Genomic DNA, 20,185 nt, shown 5'->3' on the forward strand with positions numbered 1-20,185 from the left:
AAATATTTGTTAAAGAAAGTATTAAAAGTTAAAAAAAAATCAAATAATGGGTATCAAATTTTCTTTTAAGATTTAATTTATCTTTTCTGTTTTATACCTAAGTACTCTCAGGGCACCTCGTATGTCATCATACCCAAGTTGTTCATTATTGACATCAGAACTGGACGAATATCCATGAGCAAAACTAAAAATGTACACTATTTATCAATATTTTTGAACACAAAATGTGACAGTATTATGGAAACTTATAAATAATATTGCAAAAATAACTACTTTCATAAAAGATTTTATTGACCATATCGCGATTTTTTGATTGATTAGTGTGAATGCATGGTAAAAACAAAGAAGTATTCTCATAGATGTACCTGATATGTACGAATTATTATGCTACAAAACTCAAAGGTCTGCTCTAACTTTAACTGAAAAATAAAAAAGGACACCTTTCACACCATAGATGTTCATTGTTTACTGCATACCTTTCCCTTGATAAATTGGCGAGACTCTCCTATAAGCGGTGCCAGGCAAATCGTCAGTACACAAACTATACAAAATCGGAAGTAAAAGTATTTTTCTCGATATGTCACAAGTCATGGGGTGTAGAGGACCCTAAAGATATAAAGGAAATTATATTTAGAAGATATAAATTTACTGCATCTATTTAAAAAAAACAGACAAGATGGTAACAGACGCCAGAGAGTGCAATATCTTGTGGTTATATTAGTCAGATTTGTTGTGTTTGCATAACAAGTGATGGTAAGCTTGCTGTGATTGAGTGAACTGTATTTTCAATCAATCAATGGTTTGCAATGTTATATATACATGTACACACTTTCCAGCGACCTTTCTTACCGTATTTCCCATCAACGAATCACAGCACAAATTCGTGATCTTGACATGCTGTTTATTTTTCCAAATGGGGGATTTCTATTTAACCATTCACGGTAGAGAAAATCAACTATTCATATAATGAAATTCTGTAATATTTTAGTAAATGACTTGTCCGGTAACTTTATATATCTAAGATAATAAAAAATTTAGTAAACTCACCTGGCCCCAGGATCATGAAACAGACTTAGACTTAAGTCAAATTTTCAATTGCCTGTAAAATGTTTATCATTTATTGAATTAATCTCTAATTTTGCAGATAACAACACTTTTGTAAAGCAATATTGTAAAATAGATTAATTTTGGCTTCTTTGACTTCTACAAAATATTAGTACAACATAAAGATTTTGACTTTAGCTTAAGATGCTTCAGGATCCCGGGACCTGGTTTATCAGGGGCTTGCATTAAAAAATCATATGAGTTTGATAGCTACCGGAAGATTATAGCAAATACATGTGATATCTTAAGAATCTGAAATCAATGACGATAAAAAATCATATTAAATAAGACTATTATTTTGGATACACATCTTGGTTTACATTACATCAAAAAGAATGACATACAGTACCAACCAGACCCAACCTGACACCTAAGCAGTCCCAGAAAGCAGTCCCCGGGACTGCTTTGGGACTGCTCTGGGACTGCTGTGGGACTGCTCTGGGACCGCTGTGGGACTGCTCTGGGACTGCTCTAGAAAGCAGACCCAGCAGTCCCAGCAGTCCCTGGGACTGCTTTCTGGGACTGCTTTGTTCACTCATGCATGAAAAAGGCTCTGAGTGACATGATAGCTCCGCCCCTTGTGTATTCTAAATTTGCAGGCTCCCTTTTGTTGTTTTGTTTATTTTCAGCAGAGAGGTGTTTAAGATAAAGAATTAAAAAAAAAACAAGGATTTCTTAGAAAAATTTTTAATAAGTAGAGATAGATTACATGTAATTACTAAATGTCTTCAGGGGCTGTAAATTTACACAATTGTAGTCTAGAACTAATTTTAAAAATGAAAGTATAGTTAAAAAGGGAAGAAAGTAGTTAAAAAGGGAAGTCAGGAGATGACTTTTATTCCTTAAATTAAACTTTAATACAGGTGTTTGAAAAAAAAATATCTAGGCCTACATGTATCTAATTAATTAATGCTAATTAAAACATCAATACAGGTGTTTTGAAAAAAAATAATTAATTAATGCTGTCAAATTATGTACACATTGTTTGCATTAGCACTATTTAGAAAACAAACAAACAACAAACAAACTTGTCATTACTGTAAGATATTCAGAGGGACATACTGTACTGGATTTTTTTTAAATTGAAAAGGCTAAAACCATGCTAAAAAGAGCATGCTATTTTTTTTACCGCCCTCAAATAAAACCTAATAATTTATTAAATGACAATGAAGTAAAATTATTCTACCATTCTTCAGTCATTTAAACAATGTGAACAATTATTGGGGGATTTATTTATGAATTTGTTTTTGATTTATTAACAAGTTATTAAAAGAGTAAATTTATAAAAAATAAATAAATAAATAAACATTTGAAAATATTGGGAATTGTGACTTATTTCTTATTTGTTTTGTTTGTGTTTTCCTTGCCGAATAATAAAAAGCAATACAGATGTATAAAATAGTGTCAACACCTGAGGTTTCAATCGCCTTTGGGCATGATTAGCAGAAAGTCAATGCCTGTTATTTTGGGTATCAGTGTTACACATCACTGAACACGCTGGTCAACAATGACACTATTTTCAATCTATGTACTGCAAAAAATCTTTGTTTCAATAAATGTGTATAAATTTATTTCGGGATTAATTTATTTTGAACATAATCCGAGGGTTCAATTCGCGTGATTTACAGATGTACACTCGAACGTTTATATAATAAGAGTGTTATTATTTTCTTTTACATAGAGAATCTAACGATAATAAAATTGGGAAGTCAGTGAAAATAATCATAACTGAAATATAATACTCGGCAAATTTAACAAAGAATTTTTCAAAAAGCTCCAGTACTTAAGAAAAATGCATTCAAAGTATAATATGGGAATCGGCCTTGTTCTATAATTATAAGATTTATTTAAAGCTAGTTCTGATAGGAAATAAATAACTCAAGTTTAATTTTCTATAAAAAATAAATAAATATGGAAACCAATATCAATCACAGTAAATTAAGAAATTGATTTATTTTGGTGAAAAATTAATATACCACATAACTGTGTTTAAATATTCATGTTATTAGTAGGTGTGAACGTCTTTGTTCAATATTTATTATTTGTTTCTATACGCCTAGTGTTATTTTTTAACAGTTCAGAAATAACTGTCGCATGAGAATTGTAAATATTTGTTGACACTGCTCAGAAAGAAATGCATCATCAATTTAAACTGTCTTTTATAGTTACATTGTTTATTGGTAATCTCATTTCTGAGTAAGCTCCGCCCATTAAATTAATTAACCCCGCCCACTGGGACTGCTGGGACTGCTTTCTGGGACCGCTGGGACTGCTGGGACCGCTGTGGGACTGCTCTGGGACCGCTATGGGACTGCTCTGGGACCGCTGTGGGACTGCTTTAGCAGTCCCAGAGCAGTCCCAGAAAGCAGTCCCCGGGACTGCTTTGTGTCAGGTTGGGTCTGGTTGGTACTGTACTAGTACCCATGAATAACCAATATTGGCGTAATATTGCTACATTTATCAGTCATAAAATAGGTAAAAATGTCGGTCCTACTTCATACAACATTAAAGAAATTCTAACCCCATTTTTCATATCATACTGTGAAATCACTTTTATAAGTATCAATAATAATGCATAGTCCAGTTGAAAGTAAATGAGCAGAGAACTTTACTGATATATCAATGACAATAATGTGTATACCAGCTAAAATGAACATATCCTGCTTGAGGGTTTAATTGCATAATTCTCAGGATATAAAGGCCTACGACGCTTGAGGTTCATTTCATTTGTGGCGTTTTGTAATAACGATGAATTGGTCTCTACTATCAATCGTCTTACTTTTTAGCGGGGTCATCCTGAACTGGCGAAACAGCTTGGCTCAGGATGATCCAATAGTATTTGGTACATGTACTGAAGATTCTGATTGTCCAGAGAATGCACTTTGCAATACCGTTTCAAGCGGATGTTTCTGTACTGGGGATTCTGTCTTCGTGGAATCTGAATCGGAAGAGGGTCTAGTGTGCCAAAGTAATGAAATGATTAAATATGTTTGCACGTGTTTTTGCTCATAAATCAAAAAAAAAAAAAAAAAACCTTAAGTCAAAATTTGAGCATTGTCTTAAATTTAAATGATAGAAAGCACCACTTCAATTCCTGGATCCGCGCCTGTATATGCATTGGAATCAACTGTCCATGACATTGTTAAGTCATCTAAACAAGACGGGTTTAGGCCTTTACTTAACTACAGGGAATCTCATCAAGATAAGTGTATTGAGGCAGAAGGAGCAGGCATTGAGAAATAATGACGTTATCGGACTTCATGAAACTCAACGGCTGCAGCGCCGGGTGGCCATATAACGTCTTTTTTATTTCATGATAATTTGTCAAATTATCAACGTATCAAGCTGAAATTTTCAACACCTTTAAATTTTTGTTGTTTTATGTTCCTTAAAAATTTTGTAATCATCGACTACATAGTATTAATTTTATCGCGTCAGTTCACGAACTTTTTTATAACCCCCTCGTATTTGCAGTTACAGTTTTTGTATCAACATAATGTAATGTTGAAAAACATATTCCACTGCAAATCTTAATGTCGCTTCATTTATTTACAAATTTCAAGATGAAATTTTCAGCCATAAAAGCGTTACGAATAGATTGTAATGAATGTTAAAGAAAGTTTTTCATCCTATATGAAAAGAACTCAAACCACTTCTCGCAAAGAAATGCATGGATCTTCTTTCATGGGAAATTATAGCATGTCGCTAAAAATCGATTAATTTCCGTAACGATTTTGTTTTAAATTTCACGCACAGAATGCAGATTTTAAAAAGAACTGAAACTTATCCGAGTGTGACCACGGAACCTTATATTATCGATTCTAGTTGCGATTCAACTGTTTTAGTCGATTTCAATTTCGGCATAACAAAATGATACTACACACAAAAACAGTTGTCTCTCTTAAAAATTTAACTTCCGTAACTGTAATTCAGGAAAGTTTTTGCATTTAACGTATAAAGATTTTTATCATTTTGGGAGCGAAATGCTTCATACTTTTGTTTAATATCTTAAAACAAACTTTAATTTTAACTATTGTCGAGGAATTTAACTTTAATTGCTGAGAATTAACTTCCGTAACGAATAAGTTCCGTAACGATTTTTACCCGAAATTTTAACTTTATTTCGGATTCATGCGAGACTTCATGAATCATAGTTTAGCGTTCTAAACTGAACATCAGAAACGAAAAATTGGTCAAATTCAGATTTATTGAAAAATAATAAGATTTGTTCAAGCATTAACTTCCGTAACATTACCTTAAAATCAATAGAATATTAAAATTGTTGTAAAAAGTTAACGATACCAGATTTGTGGACAATTCTTTTTTTTCAAGTTCATTGATACGTCCTTTAGAGAATTATGATGTTCATGTTTGCTATTCTAAACAAGTTTTTTTTTTCATGTTTTATACCCTGAATTGGCCCATTTATCGTAGAATGAATGTTGTACAGCCAACGAGTGCCGATATTCACCAATTTAAGTTCAATAACTCCTTTATTATATAGCTAAAACATCTCCCATTTATTTATATTAATTATTTCAATTAAATAACTCAAATTAATAAGAACTTTCAGAATTGGTATTTAAATTAACTTCTGTCCTTTAAGTGTTCAATATTGCATCATTCCAAGGACCCTACCATTAGCGTTATGATTTGTTTATTTAGGTTTATTGAGGCTAATACGTACTAAATTATTAATTAATAATTTTAATTTTGCGTGAAAATAAACACATCTTACTTAGCTGCCACTACCTATCATAAATTTGCCTTGGAGAAGTTGACCAGACGACATTTTTTATTTACAACGGGGCGTTCGATTTTGAACGCTCGTATTCGGAATGCTTCGGGCATACTCCATATACGTAATACAAACTCTGCGTTCAATAAAATGCCAAGATATTGAACACTAAAATTATCTAGACTTTAAGTAGTTTTTTTTATTATAGACTATTTATTGGCTATATAATAATAACATATATTATTGTATATTACTGTGCAACTGATTGTTGATTTTTTCATGACTTTATTCTGTTGCAAGTTAGCTTAAAAGTTATATAGGACTGACGCAATTCTTGACAATTTACTATTACATAAGGCTTCGAGGCTTCTAAATAAAAGAACAATACTCGACAGAAATAGCACTCCAGTAGCTGAAAACCTGCTACGATGCATAAAATTTCTCCACCAGTCGGACTTCAGCTAGACAGTCTCTGTGTAACTTATATGACCTGTTAACGACTGAGCGGAGGACATGCAGAGCTACGGGTTGTTAGTGCCAATATTTTATTCTTTTTGATCGCCTCAAATGTAAATATCAGAATTAAACATGATAAATTCGGGCTTCTCAGGATCTGATCAGTGACCTACCAAGATTATTTCCAAGTGAACTTTTAACATTGTTCTTTATTTCTTAAATGTAAATTTTGCCAAATAAAAGATCAAGTGCCTAATATGCACGTCAATTTCCTGCGGTTGTAATTGTGTCTGACGTCAGGGGCGGGAACTCTGGAAATTAAGATGGAATGCTTTGAGTATTTCAATTCTATTAGACAGCTTTGTCTTATATCAATATTTTTATTTCACATATAAATGTACATATAAGGAATCACTGTCTAGTTTGTTGGGTATGCCAGGTATTTACCAACAGTTGGAAAGATGAGATAATTTATGCATAATAATCTGGCATACCCTACAAACAAGACAGTGATCCCTTATCTGAAACCCACATACTACCCGCAATCTCAAAATGGCAAGTTTGGAGCCAAGAATAGAAATTCTCAGATTTGATCCGAAGTGTCACTGATGGTATGTGATTTGTTTCAACTTGAACTATAGTGGGTCTCAATCGAAGAAAGTCTCTACCTTGATTAAAGTTTCACATTATTTTTTCATTCATCATTCAGCGATTTAGTATCAAGTCTTGTCACAATGCATATAAAGCGTACTTAAACAATAAAATGCATTTTTGATTGTCAATGGTTGCAGCCATTGCTGTAAAATACATAATCGATGTAAACGGGCTATGTTATTTCTTTCTGCGATGGCTGCAACCGTTAACAATGAAAGAAAGATATTTCATTGTTTATATATATGTCGGTATAAATAATCGTAGACAAGAGGTTTAAGTATGTAAAATATTGTATTACTGATCTGTACGTCATTGAATGTTTCATTGATTGAAATGCACATTGCTTAAAAAAGCTTTCATAGTTTTTAGAAATCCTTAAAAGATTTTTATCACGAGACAGAAGTATTTGCAATATCAAACTTAATTTGTTAATAAATCCATTTATTATTTTTTTTGCTAGAATATATATATATATATATATATATATATATATATATATATATATATATATATATATATATATATATATATATATATATATATATATATATATAAAATATTTTATAATCCAGAATCAAGAAAGAATTTCGATGTGCCTTTTTCTCATTTATAAGAAAGCTTTATAAATGTTCATATTGACTATTTTTTCTAGATTTTACATGACCTGATGTGTGATAGGAGGACATATTAACCTAATTTTTCGAATTATAAAGACCTACGTCAAGTAATAATGCTTCCCCTAAAATTAGAACTTACTTCTTTCATTTCAAGATTTCTGTGCAAGGAGCAGTGACTGCAATGGAGGAATATGTGTTGAAGAGGAGGGGAAGAAAGTGTGTGAGTGTCCACCTGGTGCTGAGGGTAATCAATGTCAAAGTAAGTTTTACATAAACAACATATTTATTTTCTCTGTGTTTAAATAATAGTGCGACATTTTAATGTACTGAATATTGTACAACTGAAGCGCTCAAAATTCATATCTTATGATAGGAAGTTTTCCTAAAAAAATTTAAAAAATATTCGACTAGAAGTCATACACTTTTGTTACTTGTGAGATTTATATAACTACGTTATTTCCATAGGATATAGTCAATAAAAAAAATCTCTTTGCGGGTGTGACAGGTCGGCAGAGGATGCTTGCTCCTCCATAGCACCTTATCCTTCCGCCGAAATATGGCTGAAATATTGTCGACTCGGCTTAGAACAACAATAATCAATCAATCATCCTACCTCTGATGTTTTTTAGAGGTCCGTGTTTGTTCTGCTCCCGATTTGTATTGTTTCAATGGACTTTTGAGCTTGATTACCGTTTGATATCTCCATATTTCGTTTCTAAAGAAAAATGAAAAGGATATCTTGGGGGGAAAAACCGCAACATGAAATATGTGATTTACAGTATTATTCAATCCTAAAGATGTACGCTGTGAGTTTATTTGTTTTTTGGTTTGACTGAAATATAATTTTTTTCAGTAACGACATCAACCAGTACAACCACTGCAACCACGACAACAACTATGAGAAATCGATTAGGGGGACTGGTCTTGGCGGTGGGAGGGGGTATCAGTTTATTAGCCATCCTAGGAGCTGCAGCTGCTTCTTCATCCGGATAACTTAAAACATGTCATCTATGAAGTTGTATCGTTTGCATTTTGAAATAAATAAAAAAAAAATTCTTAAATTTAGTGTCTGTAGAAATGTTTCAGAAAATATCGATATGCATTTGACTGTACAAGTGAACAGTTATCAATTGCAGCTGGACAAATTCTTCAACTAAAATAATGAATCTTGACAATAAAGTACAAAAATGTTCTATTAACTTATTCTTCGATAAAAAATAAGATATATTAACGTATAAATAATATATAAAACATGCCATTGAATAGGGCATTATATATTCTGATTTTACATAACAGAGTATACAAACTTTGTAACCACAGTCTATGAAGTTTCAATTTTTCACTTCAGCTCACGAACTTTTTGATAATCCTAAAAAAAAAATATCATGCAACGCGAAAACGATTCTTTCATGGATGTTTCATGATTTTTTTGACATATGATTTATCAGTTATAGACCAACATAAGCTCATCATACCCATTTTTTCTTATATAATATTTTTTAAGGGAAAATATTAAAATAGTAAGACATTCTGAAGCTTAAACTTTGCATTGATACACGATACAAATCTAATAAAACATCAGGTAAGCGTCAGGTATACGTTTTTGTTTTTTGTTTTTGTTTTGTTTTGTTTTGTTTTTTTTAAAAAAAAATAACATATGAGTTTTCAATGAATTAAAAAAAAATGTTAACAATTTTTTTAAAAATAAAGTTAATTTAAAAAAAAACATAGAAAAGAAATATATAATCATATTAAAAAAAAATTGAAATAAATTTAAAAAATGCAAATTTGCACCTTTTTAAAACATAATTGTCAGATTTTTCTTGTCTATACGTTAAATATTTCTTGAAGATCTTATCTGACTGTTCATGTTCTTCACATTTCCACAATAGATAAAAGTATTAACAATTACTTTTTTCTCTGTTCTTGCCAGCTATCTGATTGGCTCAAAACATACAAACATGATCACATAATCAAGTGAAAAATAATTATAGATTTGGTGTTTCTATTTTAAAGCTTCTAAAAATGCTTATAAACCTGGTGTTTCTAAAAATTGAAAACGTTCTTCTGTGAAGCAACAATAGTGATGATATCACAATAGTCTTTATAATCTGGATGTTTTTTAAAAAAAAAAAACAGATACTTCTGCTGCGTGACAATGACGTCAAAATGCCTATGGCTTAACAATGACTTCGCATGTCTAATTGCATTTCAATTATCTAAAGTTTCGAAAGATAGGGGATCTAAGGTTAAAGTACACGAATGAATTTTTTCTTCAGAAACTCTTTGCTGAAACGAACGTCTTTCTCATTGTACATAAATGACATCTTTTTATCTATAAACTTAACGTCATCATTTAGGATGATTGGGATTAATATACCGATCAAGTTATATATATATATATATATATATATATATATATATATATATATATATATATATATATATATATATATATATATATATATATATATATATATATATATATATATATATTCACATTTTCAAACCTTACCATCTTAGGAAATCAAATAATTATTGTCAAACCAACAGACTCTCGGTGGTTTCTTCGCTGTTGGATATGCGACAAACGCTAACTACGAGATGTTCCTAATTTGGTATTCCCTAATTACGAGATACTTTATGCTTGGAAAGTGTCGAGACGATCCCCAAATTTCTCCATTTTCGAAAAATTCAGTTAACATTGGACGATGGCTGCGTATTCCTTGTTGCAGAACTGCATGTTTTAAATGTTTTATTTGAGACGTTTTGTGGAATTTTTTTTTACAGTAATACTTATACAGTTAATTGGAATTTTGAGGTGTCTTTTGATTATTTGAATTTCTAGTATCTGTTGACGATACTATATTAGAAAAAGATATGTTTTTCGGAATGGAAAAAAAATCCTCTAAATAAAAGTTTACATAAAAGAGAGTTTTTGAAGGCAGATACGAGGCCATAAAATTTGCAATGTCTTTTACGGTTCTATATTTTAAAAAAGCCATTGCCTAATTATCTTGGACACAAAAACTACTGAACGGATGCTAATTTATCAAAGCTATAGTTATAAAACTATGACAAACAAAGTTACCCATATATTTCATTTGTATTTGAAAATTCTATCGTGCCTCGAATAAAATCTACCCTTGAAAAAGTGTAAGAAAAAGGCTACACAAATATATGTACATGAAATATTAGGATTATCTTCAGTTTATTTAATTTAGGTCAGTCTTCTCCTGTATGCGTTTTCAAAACTTCGTATTGCGCAATGACTGGCGGGGTCAGTGCATATTAAGATATTAAGAGAAATAGAGGCTTAAAAATATTTTGTTATTCTGTTCTTCTGTTTGTTTTTCCTTTTCTGGGACAGTATATTTCAAACAAAAAAGGAAGACAACTGTACAATTCTTGAAGTCTTTCAACCTTTCAGAAATAAGTAAATTACTGGAAATTTGGCAAAAACTGGGGATCCAAAGATAAAGTCTATTTCATTATCTTGGTAAGAATTATTCCGCATATATTGACAGACATATAACAGTAGGTGTAATAGGTAAGCGTTTGTCTAATGGTCAAGTTTCTGAGAAAATCATTAGTATTTCATGTCAATCTCGAATTTACCGAATGATATGTCCAAAGTGCCAAAGAATTTTTTGCCATACGGAACATCCATACAGTCAGAAATAAAGGACAGTTGATAGCAATCTTTGACAACCCTAGCATTCAGATATCTAAATTCTATACAATATTTGATATTATCATCCTTTTTATGCCCCCATAATCGAAGATTAGGGGGCATATAGTTTCTACCCTATCCATCTGTCAGTCTGTTTGTCCGCCAAAAATTTAACCTTGCCCATAACCTTAAACTGGTTGGAGCTATGGCTTTCATATTTCACATGTGTATTACTTGTGACAAGACCTTTCTTTTCCGGAACTGTCCTAGAAGTCTCTTTATCTCTCCATCCCCTAGGAAAATTTTCTGTTGAAATTTGATGAACTGCTTTCTTACAAGATTCCTTGTAGTCATTAATTGTGATGAAGTGAACTATTTGTGAAATCTGTTGAAGTGGTTCGTCATCATGTTGTTTCCATGTACTACAGCTTACATCTAGCAGAGATAGTTTTTTGGTATTAAATCTTTTACTCTCTCATGATCTTTCTCGACCTTTCTGTAACTGTCTAGGTTTAGCTTACACACGTATTCAAATGTTTATCCATCTAAGTTTCTCAATAATTTGTCTGTACCCTCTTCTTTCCCCAGTCATGTTTGTCAGCTACCCTTTCAAACTGTGTGATGAAGGATACAACCTGATTTTTATGTCTCATATTGTTTTCCTTACAAACAGCTCACCGAAGCTTGGTTTTCGCTTAAACTGACAAATACAACAGGACAATACTGTGTGAGAATGAAATATGTCATTTATTAAAAATAACAAATGAGGTTATCTTGGATTCACAAAAAGGGGGAAATCAGCAAACATCGAACTTTTTGCCATCTTGTAAAACAACATTTCATCACATTTGTACTGATCCCCCCCCCCCCCCAAAAAAAAAAAAAAAAAACAACAATATTTTCACAAATAACAATAATACTGATAAGTTCAATCACAAACGTTGAAAAATTATTCATAAAAAAATGGGAAAGAAGTCGGCCAAAGATATGATCAGCCGATTATATCCAACACCATTTTTCCCCATCACAACCAAATGTTTGTAATTTTACTGTTCAACTACGACTTTTATGTCTGTGTCTGCATCAGTACTGGTGTTTCTCAAAGTCAGAATCAATACTGGAGGAGGAGGATAGGATGACCGTGAAGATGAGGATGATGATGATTCAATCTAATTAAAATTAGATGTTCCGAATCCGCTACCGCTTCTCAAACATCTAACAACATCCCATTCGGGGTCACGTCAGAGCGACCTTTCGATTATGAATAAACATAAAAATTTTGGCCAATCAGATTCAACCTTCCATATACGATTCTAAAATTAGTTTCACGGCTACATCTTAACATTATTGATGCTCAGTAGACTGTCTTACGTTGAATTAAAGTAATTTTGGTATGAATTGAACGTATAGTCCGCCGATCTGACATTCTTACCTAAATAATGCAAACGAAAATGCACACACTACATGTATACGTCTATATATCCCGCACGTCACATTTATATTTAGCACGATCTTTACCATTCATATTTTGTTTACTACGAAACCCCTTGGGCGTTTAGCTTTGGCAGAAAAAAAAGAAACGCATCCGAACTATAAGCCAAGATTTCGGCGACGGCGATTTCATTAGGTAATCGAAAGGTCGCTCTGACGTGACCCCGAATGGGATGTTGTTAGATGTTTGAGAAGCGGTAGCGGATTCGGAACATCTAATTTTAATTAGATTGATGATGATTATTGATGATGTTGATGATATGATAAATATCTTGTTTTTCTACGATGTTTCTTTCCTATTGTGTTTTCATCATATCTGTCGTCAAACTTGTTAAATTTTAAGTGCATATGTGTGTCTTTGGTATCTTGTATTTTTCTATTTTTTTTGTGTCTGATTGTTTTCTGTCAGATGGTTTTCTATGTATATTCTATCTGCTGGCATAGCGCTTACCCATTTTCTCCGTTAAGCACCCTGTTTAATGCAAACCCTGCTTTCTTCTCTATCTCTCCACTTGGAACTTCACCTTTCTCTTTTTGTCTCTCCACTTGCAACCCCTCCTAATAATAGCTGACCTATAATTACGTGGATCAATCACGAATCCGACATAAATAAATGTATTTTTACTACATTATCGAAAGTTTCCAGTACCTACACAGGCAATGTGCACTCAGCCAATGCCTATTCAAGATCCCAATTAAAGGAAGATGTACTAGATATCTGCAGAATATTAACAATCAAGCTACTAGTATATATCAAAGACATTTTAAAGATCTCAATACCCCCCTTGGAACAAATAATACAGATAATCATAAATTGAATTTATAATAAAGAAAACCATTTCTGCAAATAGAATGGATCTTCCGAATAAAATACGGAAATAACGAACAGTATTCTAGCTCAAAATTCCATTCAAACAATACAAATCAGGAGCATAGCAAACACGGACCTCTTAAACATCAGAATTGGGATCAGATGCCATGGAGGAGTGAGCATCCCCAGCCGACCATTTCTGCAAATAGAATGGATCTTCCGAATAAAATACGGAAATAACGAACAGTATTCTAGCTCAAAATTCCATTCAAACAATACAAATCAGGAGCATAGCAAACACGGACCTCTTAAACATCAGAATTGGGATCAGATGCCATGGAGGAGTGAGCATCCCCAGCCGACCATTTCTGCAAATAGAATGGATCTTCCGAATAAAATACGGAAATAACGAACAGTATTCTAGCTCAAAATTCCATTCAAACAATACAAATCAGGAGCATAGCAAACACGGACCTCTTAAACATCAAAATTGGGATCAGATGCCATGGAGGAGTGAGCATCCCCAGCCAACCGGTCACACCCACCGTGTGCGCTTGTCATGATCGGGAAAAATGGAAAAATCCCGCAGACAATTCAGTGTGTATATATGACCTAACAATGAGTATGAAAGACGTCAGTCAGCATTTGACTAAAATGTTACATTGTATTTGCTGACAAGGTCATTGTATCGACAATAGAACTTGCAAAACGATGACTTTAAACGAGATTAAACGAGATTGTTGATATTATTTTTTAATCAACTTGTTTGTCAATAGCTTGCCTCGCTTTAGAAATTGTTCGTACACAGATCATGCTCGAATCAACTGAGAGACATAAACCCCATATGCAGGCGATAAGGTTATATTGCTTCATAAGTAACGGAAGTTGAAGTTGTTAGGTTACAATTAAAAGACAGAAAAGTTTTTGACCACAAAGATTAAAAAACAAAACAAAACAAACAGTATTTTCACAAATAACAATAATACTGATTAGTTCAATCACAAGCGTCAAAAAATTATTCAAAAGCATATAAAAGCAAAAAGATGGCAAACAATATGGCCAAAGATATGATCATCCGATTATATCCAACGCCATCTATTTTTCCATCACCACTAAATGTTTGTAATTTTGCTGTTGAACTACGAAGTTTGTGTCTGTGTCTGCATCGATGTTTATCGAAGTCAGAATCATTACTGGAGGAGGAGGATGACCGTGAAGATAATGAGGATGATGATGATAGGTATCTTGTTTTTCTACGATGTTCTTTCCTCTTGTGTTTTATCATATCTGTCGTCAAACATGTTAAAATTTTAAGTGCATATGTTTGTCTTTGGTATCTTGTATTTTTCTGTTTTGTTTCGTGTCTCTTTTCTGTCAGATTGTTTTTCTATGTATATGCTATCTGCTGGCAATTTTCTCTGTTAGGTATCTTTTTAAATGCGAATCCTGCTTTCTTCTCTATATCTCCAATTGCAACTCTACTTCTCTCTCTGTCTCTCCACTTGCAACCCCTCCTCCTGCCTCTTTAATTTTACACTCAACTCTCTCACAGTAGTGTCCATATCTCTCATGCCATAGAGAAAATCTACTAGTAGCTCCAACAAAGGACACTATTTGATTTTTTTCTCATTTTCTCCTCTGCCTTGCTGGTACATCTGTATATTTACAGTGAACCAACGACCTTTGAACTTAATACCTATCTTTTTCTTATCCCTCTCTCATCATCTATGGAGCTTTGATCTAGAATTTCTTACAAGTCAAATTCTGAAGCTGTTTACATGGTAAATGGACCCATTTTGAAATCCGTAACATCAAAGACACAAAATACTACCAAAAAAAATTGAGTGATTGCAAAATGAAACAAAATTATTTAAAAAGAAAAACGCATTGTGTTTTTTGTTTTGTGTTTGGTGCCAAAAGCTTTAATTGTTACTACGGTAAACAATGTTAATTGTACCTGACCTAAAAAAAAATCATCAGCAGTTTTTCTTCGTCGTCAATGGTATATTTCTGTCAATATATGTAGAATAATTCTAACTAATGGAAAGATGGCCTCAAATCCAAACACTGCTCAGAAGACACGAGTTGACTTTGCAGCGTCAAATCAAAGAATACCTGACCTATAATTACGTGGATAAATCCCGAATCCGACATAAATAAATGTATTTTTACTACACTATCGAAAGTTTCCAGTACCTACACAGGCAATGTGCACTCAGCCAATGCCTATTTAAGATCCTAATTACAGGAAGATGTACTAGACATCTGCAGAATATTAACAATCAAGCTACTAGTATATATCAAAGACATTTTAAAGATCTCAATACCCTCTTTTGAAAGAAATAGTATAGATAATCATAAATTGAATTTATAATAAAGGAAACAATTTCTGCAAATAGAATGGATCTTCCGAATAAAATACGGAAATAACGAACAGTATTCTAGCTCAAAATTCCATTCAAACAATACAAATCAGGAACAGAGCAAACACGGACCTCTTAAACATCGAAGTGGGATCAGGTGCCATGGAGGAATGAGCATCCCTTGCCGACCGGTCACACCCACCGTGTGCTCCTTTTCATATCGGGAAAAATGGAAAAATAACGCAGACAATTCAGTGTGTAAATATGGCCTAACAATGAGTATGAAAGACGTCAGTCAGCATTTTACTAAAATGAAACATTGTATTTGCTGACAAGATCATTGTATCCACCATAGAACTTGCGAAATGATGACTTTAAACGATGATGTTGATATTACTGTTTCATCAACTTGTTTGTCAATAGCTTGCCTCGTTTTAGAAATTGTTCGTAAGCAGAGCATGCTCGAATCAACTGAGAGACATAAACCCCATATGCCGGCGATAAGGTTATATTGCTTCATAAGTAACGGAAGTTGAAGTTGTTAGGTTACAATTAGAAGATTGAAAATCACGAAGATTAAAGAACTGACGTGAAGTATTGCAAAAGTTTACAAAAGGATGAGATATGCAAATATTTGTTCACAATAATTTCTCTGTTTGGATACAGTAAAAAAATCGTAATTAGATAATGTGATCAAAACAAACCCAAATGAATTGCAGTGAGATTGATTGATGCGTATAGAATTGTATACCTGATGAGGCGGGCCTTAATACCCTACCTAAAAAGATAAAAATTAGATTCAGATATTAATATAGATGAAACACTCTTACTTAGTTTTGAGATGTAAGCAACTGACCAAATGTTAAATATTAAAGAGTATAGGGTTGTAATAAGTTTAAAACATGTTTACATCTTTTACAAACACTTTCACAATTTACTACTGTGTACTGTTACAGTCAATGAAAACTCATTTGCATTGGTGTTTCTTTATCTTGAAACAAAAACAACCTTACCATTTTAAACCAGTTCTGATAATTCATTTAACGATCAATTCTTGATATTGGTCTTGTCTCGAGGAATATACCTGTGTAATATGCTGGAAATCTTTATTTTTCCCAAACCAGTAACGGACTTAATGTTTAGTTATCACATTAAATCTGAATTTGCACAATTTCTCTTGAAACTTTTTAAATTTCTTGACTCGTGCACAGGTGTACTTGAAATACCATATAGCGAAAAATAGCAATAATTTTGAAAAAGTGAAGAAAAAATACAAAATTTTAATTTAAACAATAAAATGCTTCTTTGTTTGTTAGTATGGGAATTAATGTTGAAGCTTTTGCACACAAACAAAAAAAAAAAAAAAAAAAAAAAAAAAAAAAAAAAAAAAAAAAATTGGGAATTGTAGCTGCAATATTCATTCCCATACTTACAAACAAAGAAAACCATTTCATTTAATGTTTATTTCTGTAAAGATAATCATATAAATAGGATTAAGTCCGTAAGATATTGTGTTATTGATATGTACGTCATTGTATGCATGTGTCATTGATGGAGGAGCCACTGCGCAAGAAATCTATACAGGTGGCTTGCTTAGCGGCCTTGAATTAAACATGCTTTCTTTGGTTGATAGTATGGGAATTAATGTTTCAGCTATTGCAGAAGAAATACATAACCCGCTTAAAAGCGTTTTCTACATTTTTCTGCAATAGCTAATTTCTAAAGAAAAAAAAAAAAAAAAAAGGAATTTTTTTTTAAAATTTATATTCATATCTGTATAAATATCCATATAAAGTAAGATTAAGTACGTTAAATATTGTATTATTGATATGTACGTCATTGTATTTTTCATTGATGGAATAGTCGTTGCTCAAGAAATCTATGCAGGTGGCTTGCTTAGCTGTGTTTATGGATTGATAAACGACCGTGGTTTTCAAAAGAAAAAAATAATTTAATAAGTATTGAAATTTCTTTCCCATCGAGTTTTTATAATTAGCACATTTTTGACATATATTATAAAATACCTGTAAATCATTTCATAAAGTTCTATTTTGTGTAAGGTACAAACTTATTTGTGATGTACATTTTTTTTTTACTTTACCTATCACTCTTTAAAAAATGTTTATTGAATGGGTGTCTTGAATACATAGAGAACAGATTTAGCAGACAATTTGACTCTGCATAGGCATCGTCCCCGGGTACCCTCTGCACTGGACAAAAACCCATCTTTAAGCAATCGATTAATGGTAGCTTAAAGAAGGTTATTCCTTTTAGCCACCATTAAGCTACCTTTAAACTGCAGCTTCTAGGTGCTTATTGTCCATATTTCTTCAAGCCACCACTAAGCCACCTGTAATCTGCAGCTTATAGGTGCTTGATGTCAAAACTTCTTTAACCCACCATTAAGTAATCTTTAAGTCACCTTTACGCAACTTTTATCCAGTCTATAAACTAACTTTCAAGTTTAAATTATATTGAAGTATCATTTACACAAAATCTTATTCAAATTAATTCATAATTTTGTCTTGTTATTCTTACATTTTTGGAAAACGCTATAAACTTGGTCACTTAACTGCTCCTGCAATTTTCGCTTCAAAAAGCATTTTTTTAATACTTGTTTTTATCCTATTTTTATTCATAAATACATACTTCACAATATAAAAAAAATCACTTATTTTTCTTTCGTGTGTGGAGAGCCACGTCCCGCTGCTGAATTCATAGGAAATATTGTAATATAGAGTCATTTTCTTCCAAAAACATAAGAAAATTTTATATAGTCCGTACATCGAAAAAAAAATCCGAATTCGGACATTAGATTATACGTAAGCGTTTTAAATTTCTACTACGTTTTCAGTTTTTATTTGATCTGATAATGAATAGTTCTCAAGACCAAAATTTTGTTTAAAGGTACAATAGTTTCTTACTTTTTTGCCAAGAGTTTAATCTGAGGTGAAAATGCCTTTCTCTAATTTTGTGTTTTAATAAACAATTTTAAATGACAGTTTTAATTTTATATGATGCGTTTTTAACGATGACAAATCTTTAATTCAAATGATATAAGAAAGGAACAAGATGTGTGTGTCAAACACTGATGCCCACGTATGGTAACTTATAGGAAAGGTTTTTCAAATGCAAATCAAATATGTTGGTACCCAAATTAAGGTCAATATGTCTCGAGGAATATACCTGTGTAATATGAAAGCCCAAGCAGTAATCATTGAATATATATGGAAAAAGGTTAACGTTTTTCAAAAGTAAGTCAAACATCAAGGTCAAGGTCAAATGGTCAAAAGTAATGCAGCCCAAAGAAAGGCCTTCTCACAAAAAATACACATGTGAAATATGAAAGCCGTAGCACCAATCGTTCAAAAGTTATGACCAAGGTTAACGTTTTTCAAAAGTAGGTCACACAGGACGAGAAACCATCTTTAAGCAATCGCTTAATGGTGGCTTATAGAAGTTAATTCCTTTAATCCACCATTAAGTCACCATTAAGCTGCAGCTTCTAGAAATCGTTATAAAAATAATATTTTACCTATAAAAGCAATTTATCGACTGCATAATTGTGACAAAATGGTGGCTTAAAGGTGGTTTAATGGCAGCTTAATGGAATTTTGACATTAAGCACATATAAGTTTGGCTTAATGGCAGTTTAATGATGACTTAAAGATTGTCTAGAAACAACTAGTAAGCACCTACAATTAACAGTTGAGCTTCCTTTAAGCACCCATTAAGGACTTTGAAATGTATGTAAGGTAACTTAATGGTGATGTATTTATTACGTAAAGATAGCTTAAAGGTGCTTAATGGTGACTTAAAGACAACCATTAAGCCATAATTAAGGACCTATAAGTCAAAATTAAGCCAAGCTTAAAGAAAGTCTTTCATCTTGTGTTGTATTCAAGCTACCTTGTTTAAGCTATCGATAGTGCGTTGCTATTGTTATAAACTTTTTCTGTATCCTCATGTAGTTTTCTACCTTTTTTATATTGTTGACCCAGTTTCAAACAATTTGGGAAATATTATATATATATTTTACATTTTCACAAGTATCATACATGTGGCATTGTACATCTTCCAATTGTACCTACATTGTAGAAATTATTAATATTTTATAATATTATGATATTTAAATGTTATCACAGGCCCGTAGGAAGAAATTTTAGTCGGGGGGGGGGGGACCAAACATTTTCAGTTTTGGGACACAACCAAAATTCAAAAATTCCTTAACAAGCAAATAAAATAAGACATCAAAGATTACGATTGAGGGGGCACAAA

General features: G+C 32.3%; 2 protein-coding genes across 2 annotated transcripts in view; one reads left to right on the top strand and one right to left on the bottom strand.

Annotated features, from left to right (window-relative positions):
• LOC133201776 (synaptic vesicle glycoprotein 2C-like) overlaps window positions 1-20,185 on the bottom strand; it is a 378,785-nt gene that overhangs the window by 27,785 nt on the left and 330,815 nt on the right. The window lies entirely within an intron of this gene.
• LOC133201629 (neurogenic locus notch homolog protein 3-like) overlaps window positions 14,588-20,185 on the top strand; it is a 29,484-nt gene continuing 23,886 nt past the window's right edge. Inside the window, exon 1 of the mRNA XM_061337419.1 lies at window positions 14,588-14,784. Coding sequence (XP_061193403.1) covers window positions 14,588-14,784 — 197 coding nt within the window. The remainder of the gene's footprint in view (window positions 14,785-20,185) is intronic.

Source organism: Saccostrea echinata, unplaced genomic scaffold (assembly GCF_033153115.1).
Source record: "Saccostrea echinata isolate AGI-Se365-2 ecotype Australia unplaced genomic scaffold, CSIRO_AGI_Sech_v1 ptg000045l, whole genome shotgun sequence".
Classification (NCBI taxonomy): Eukaryota; Metazoa; Mollusca; class Bivalvia; order Ostreida; family Ostreidae; genus Saccostrea; species Saccostrea echinata.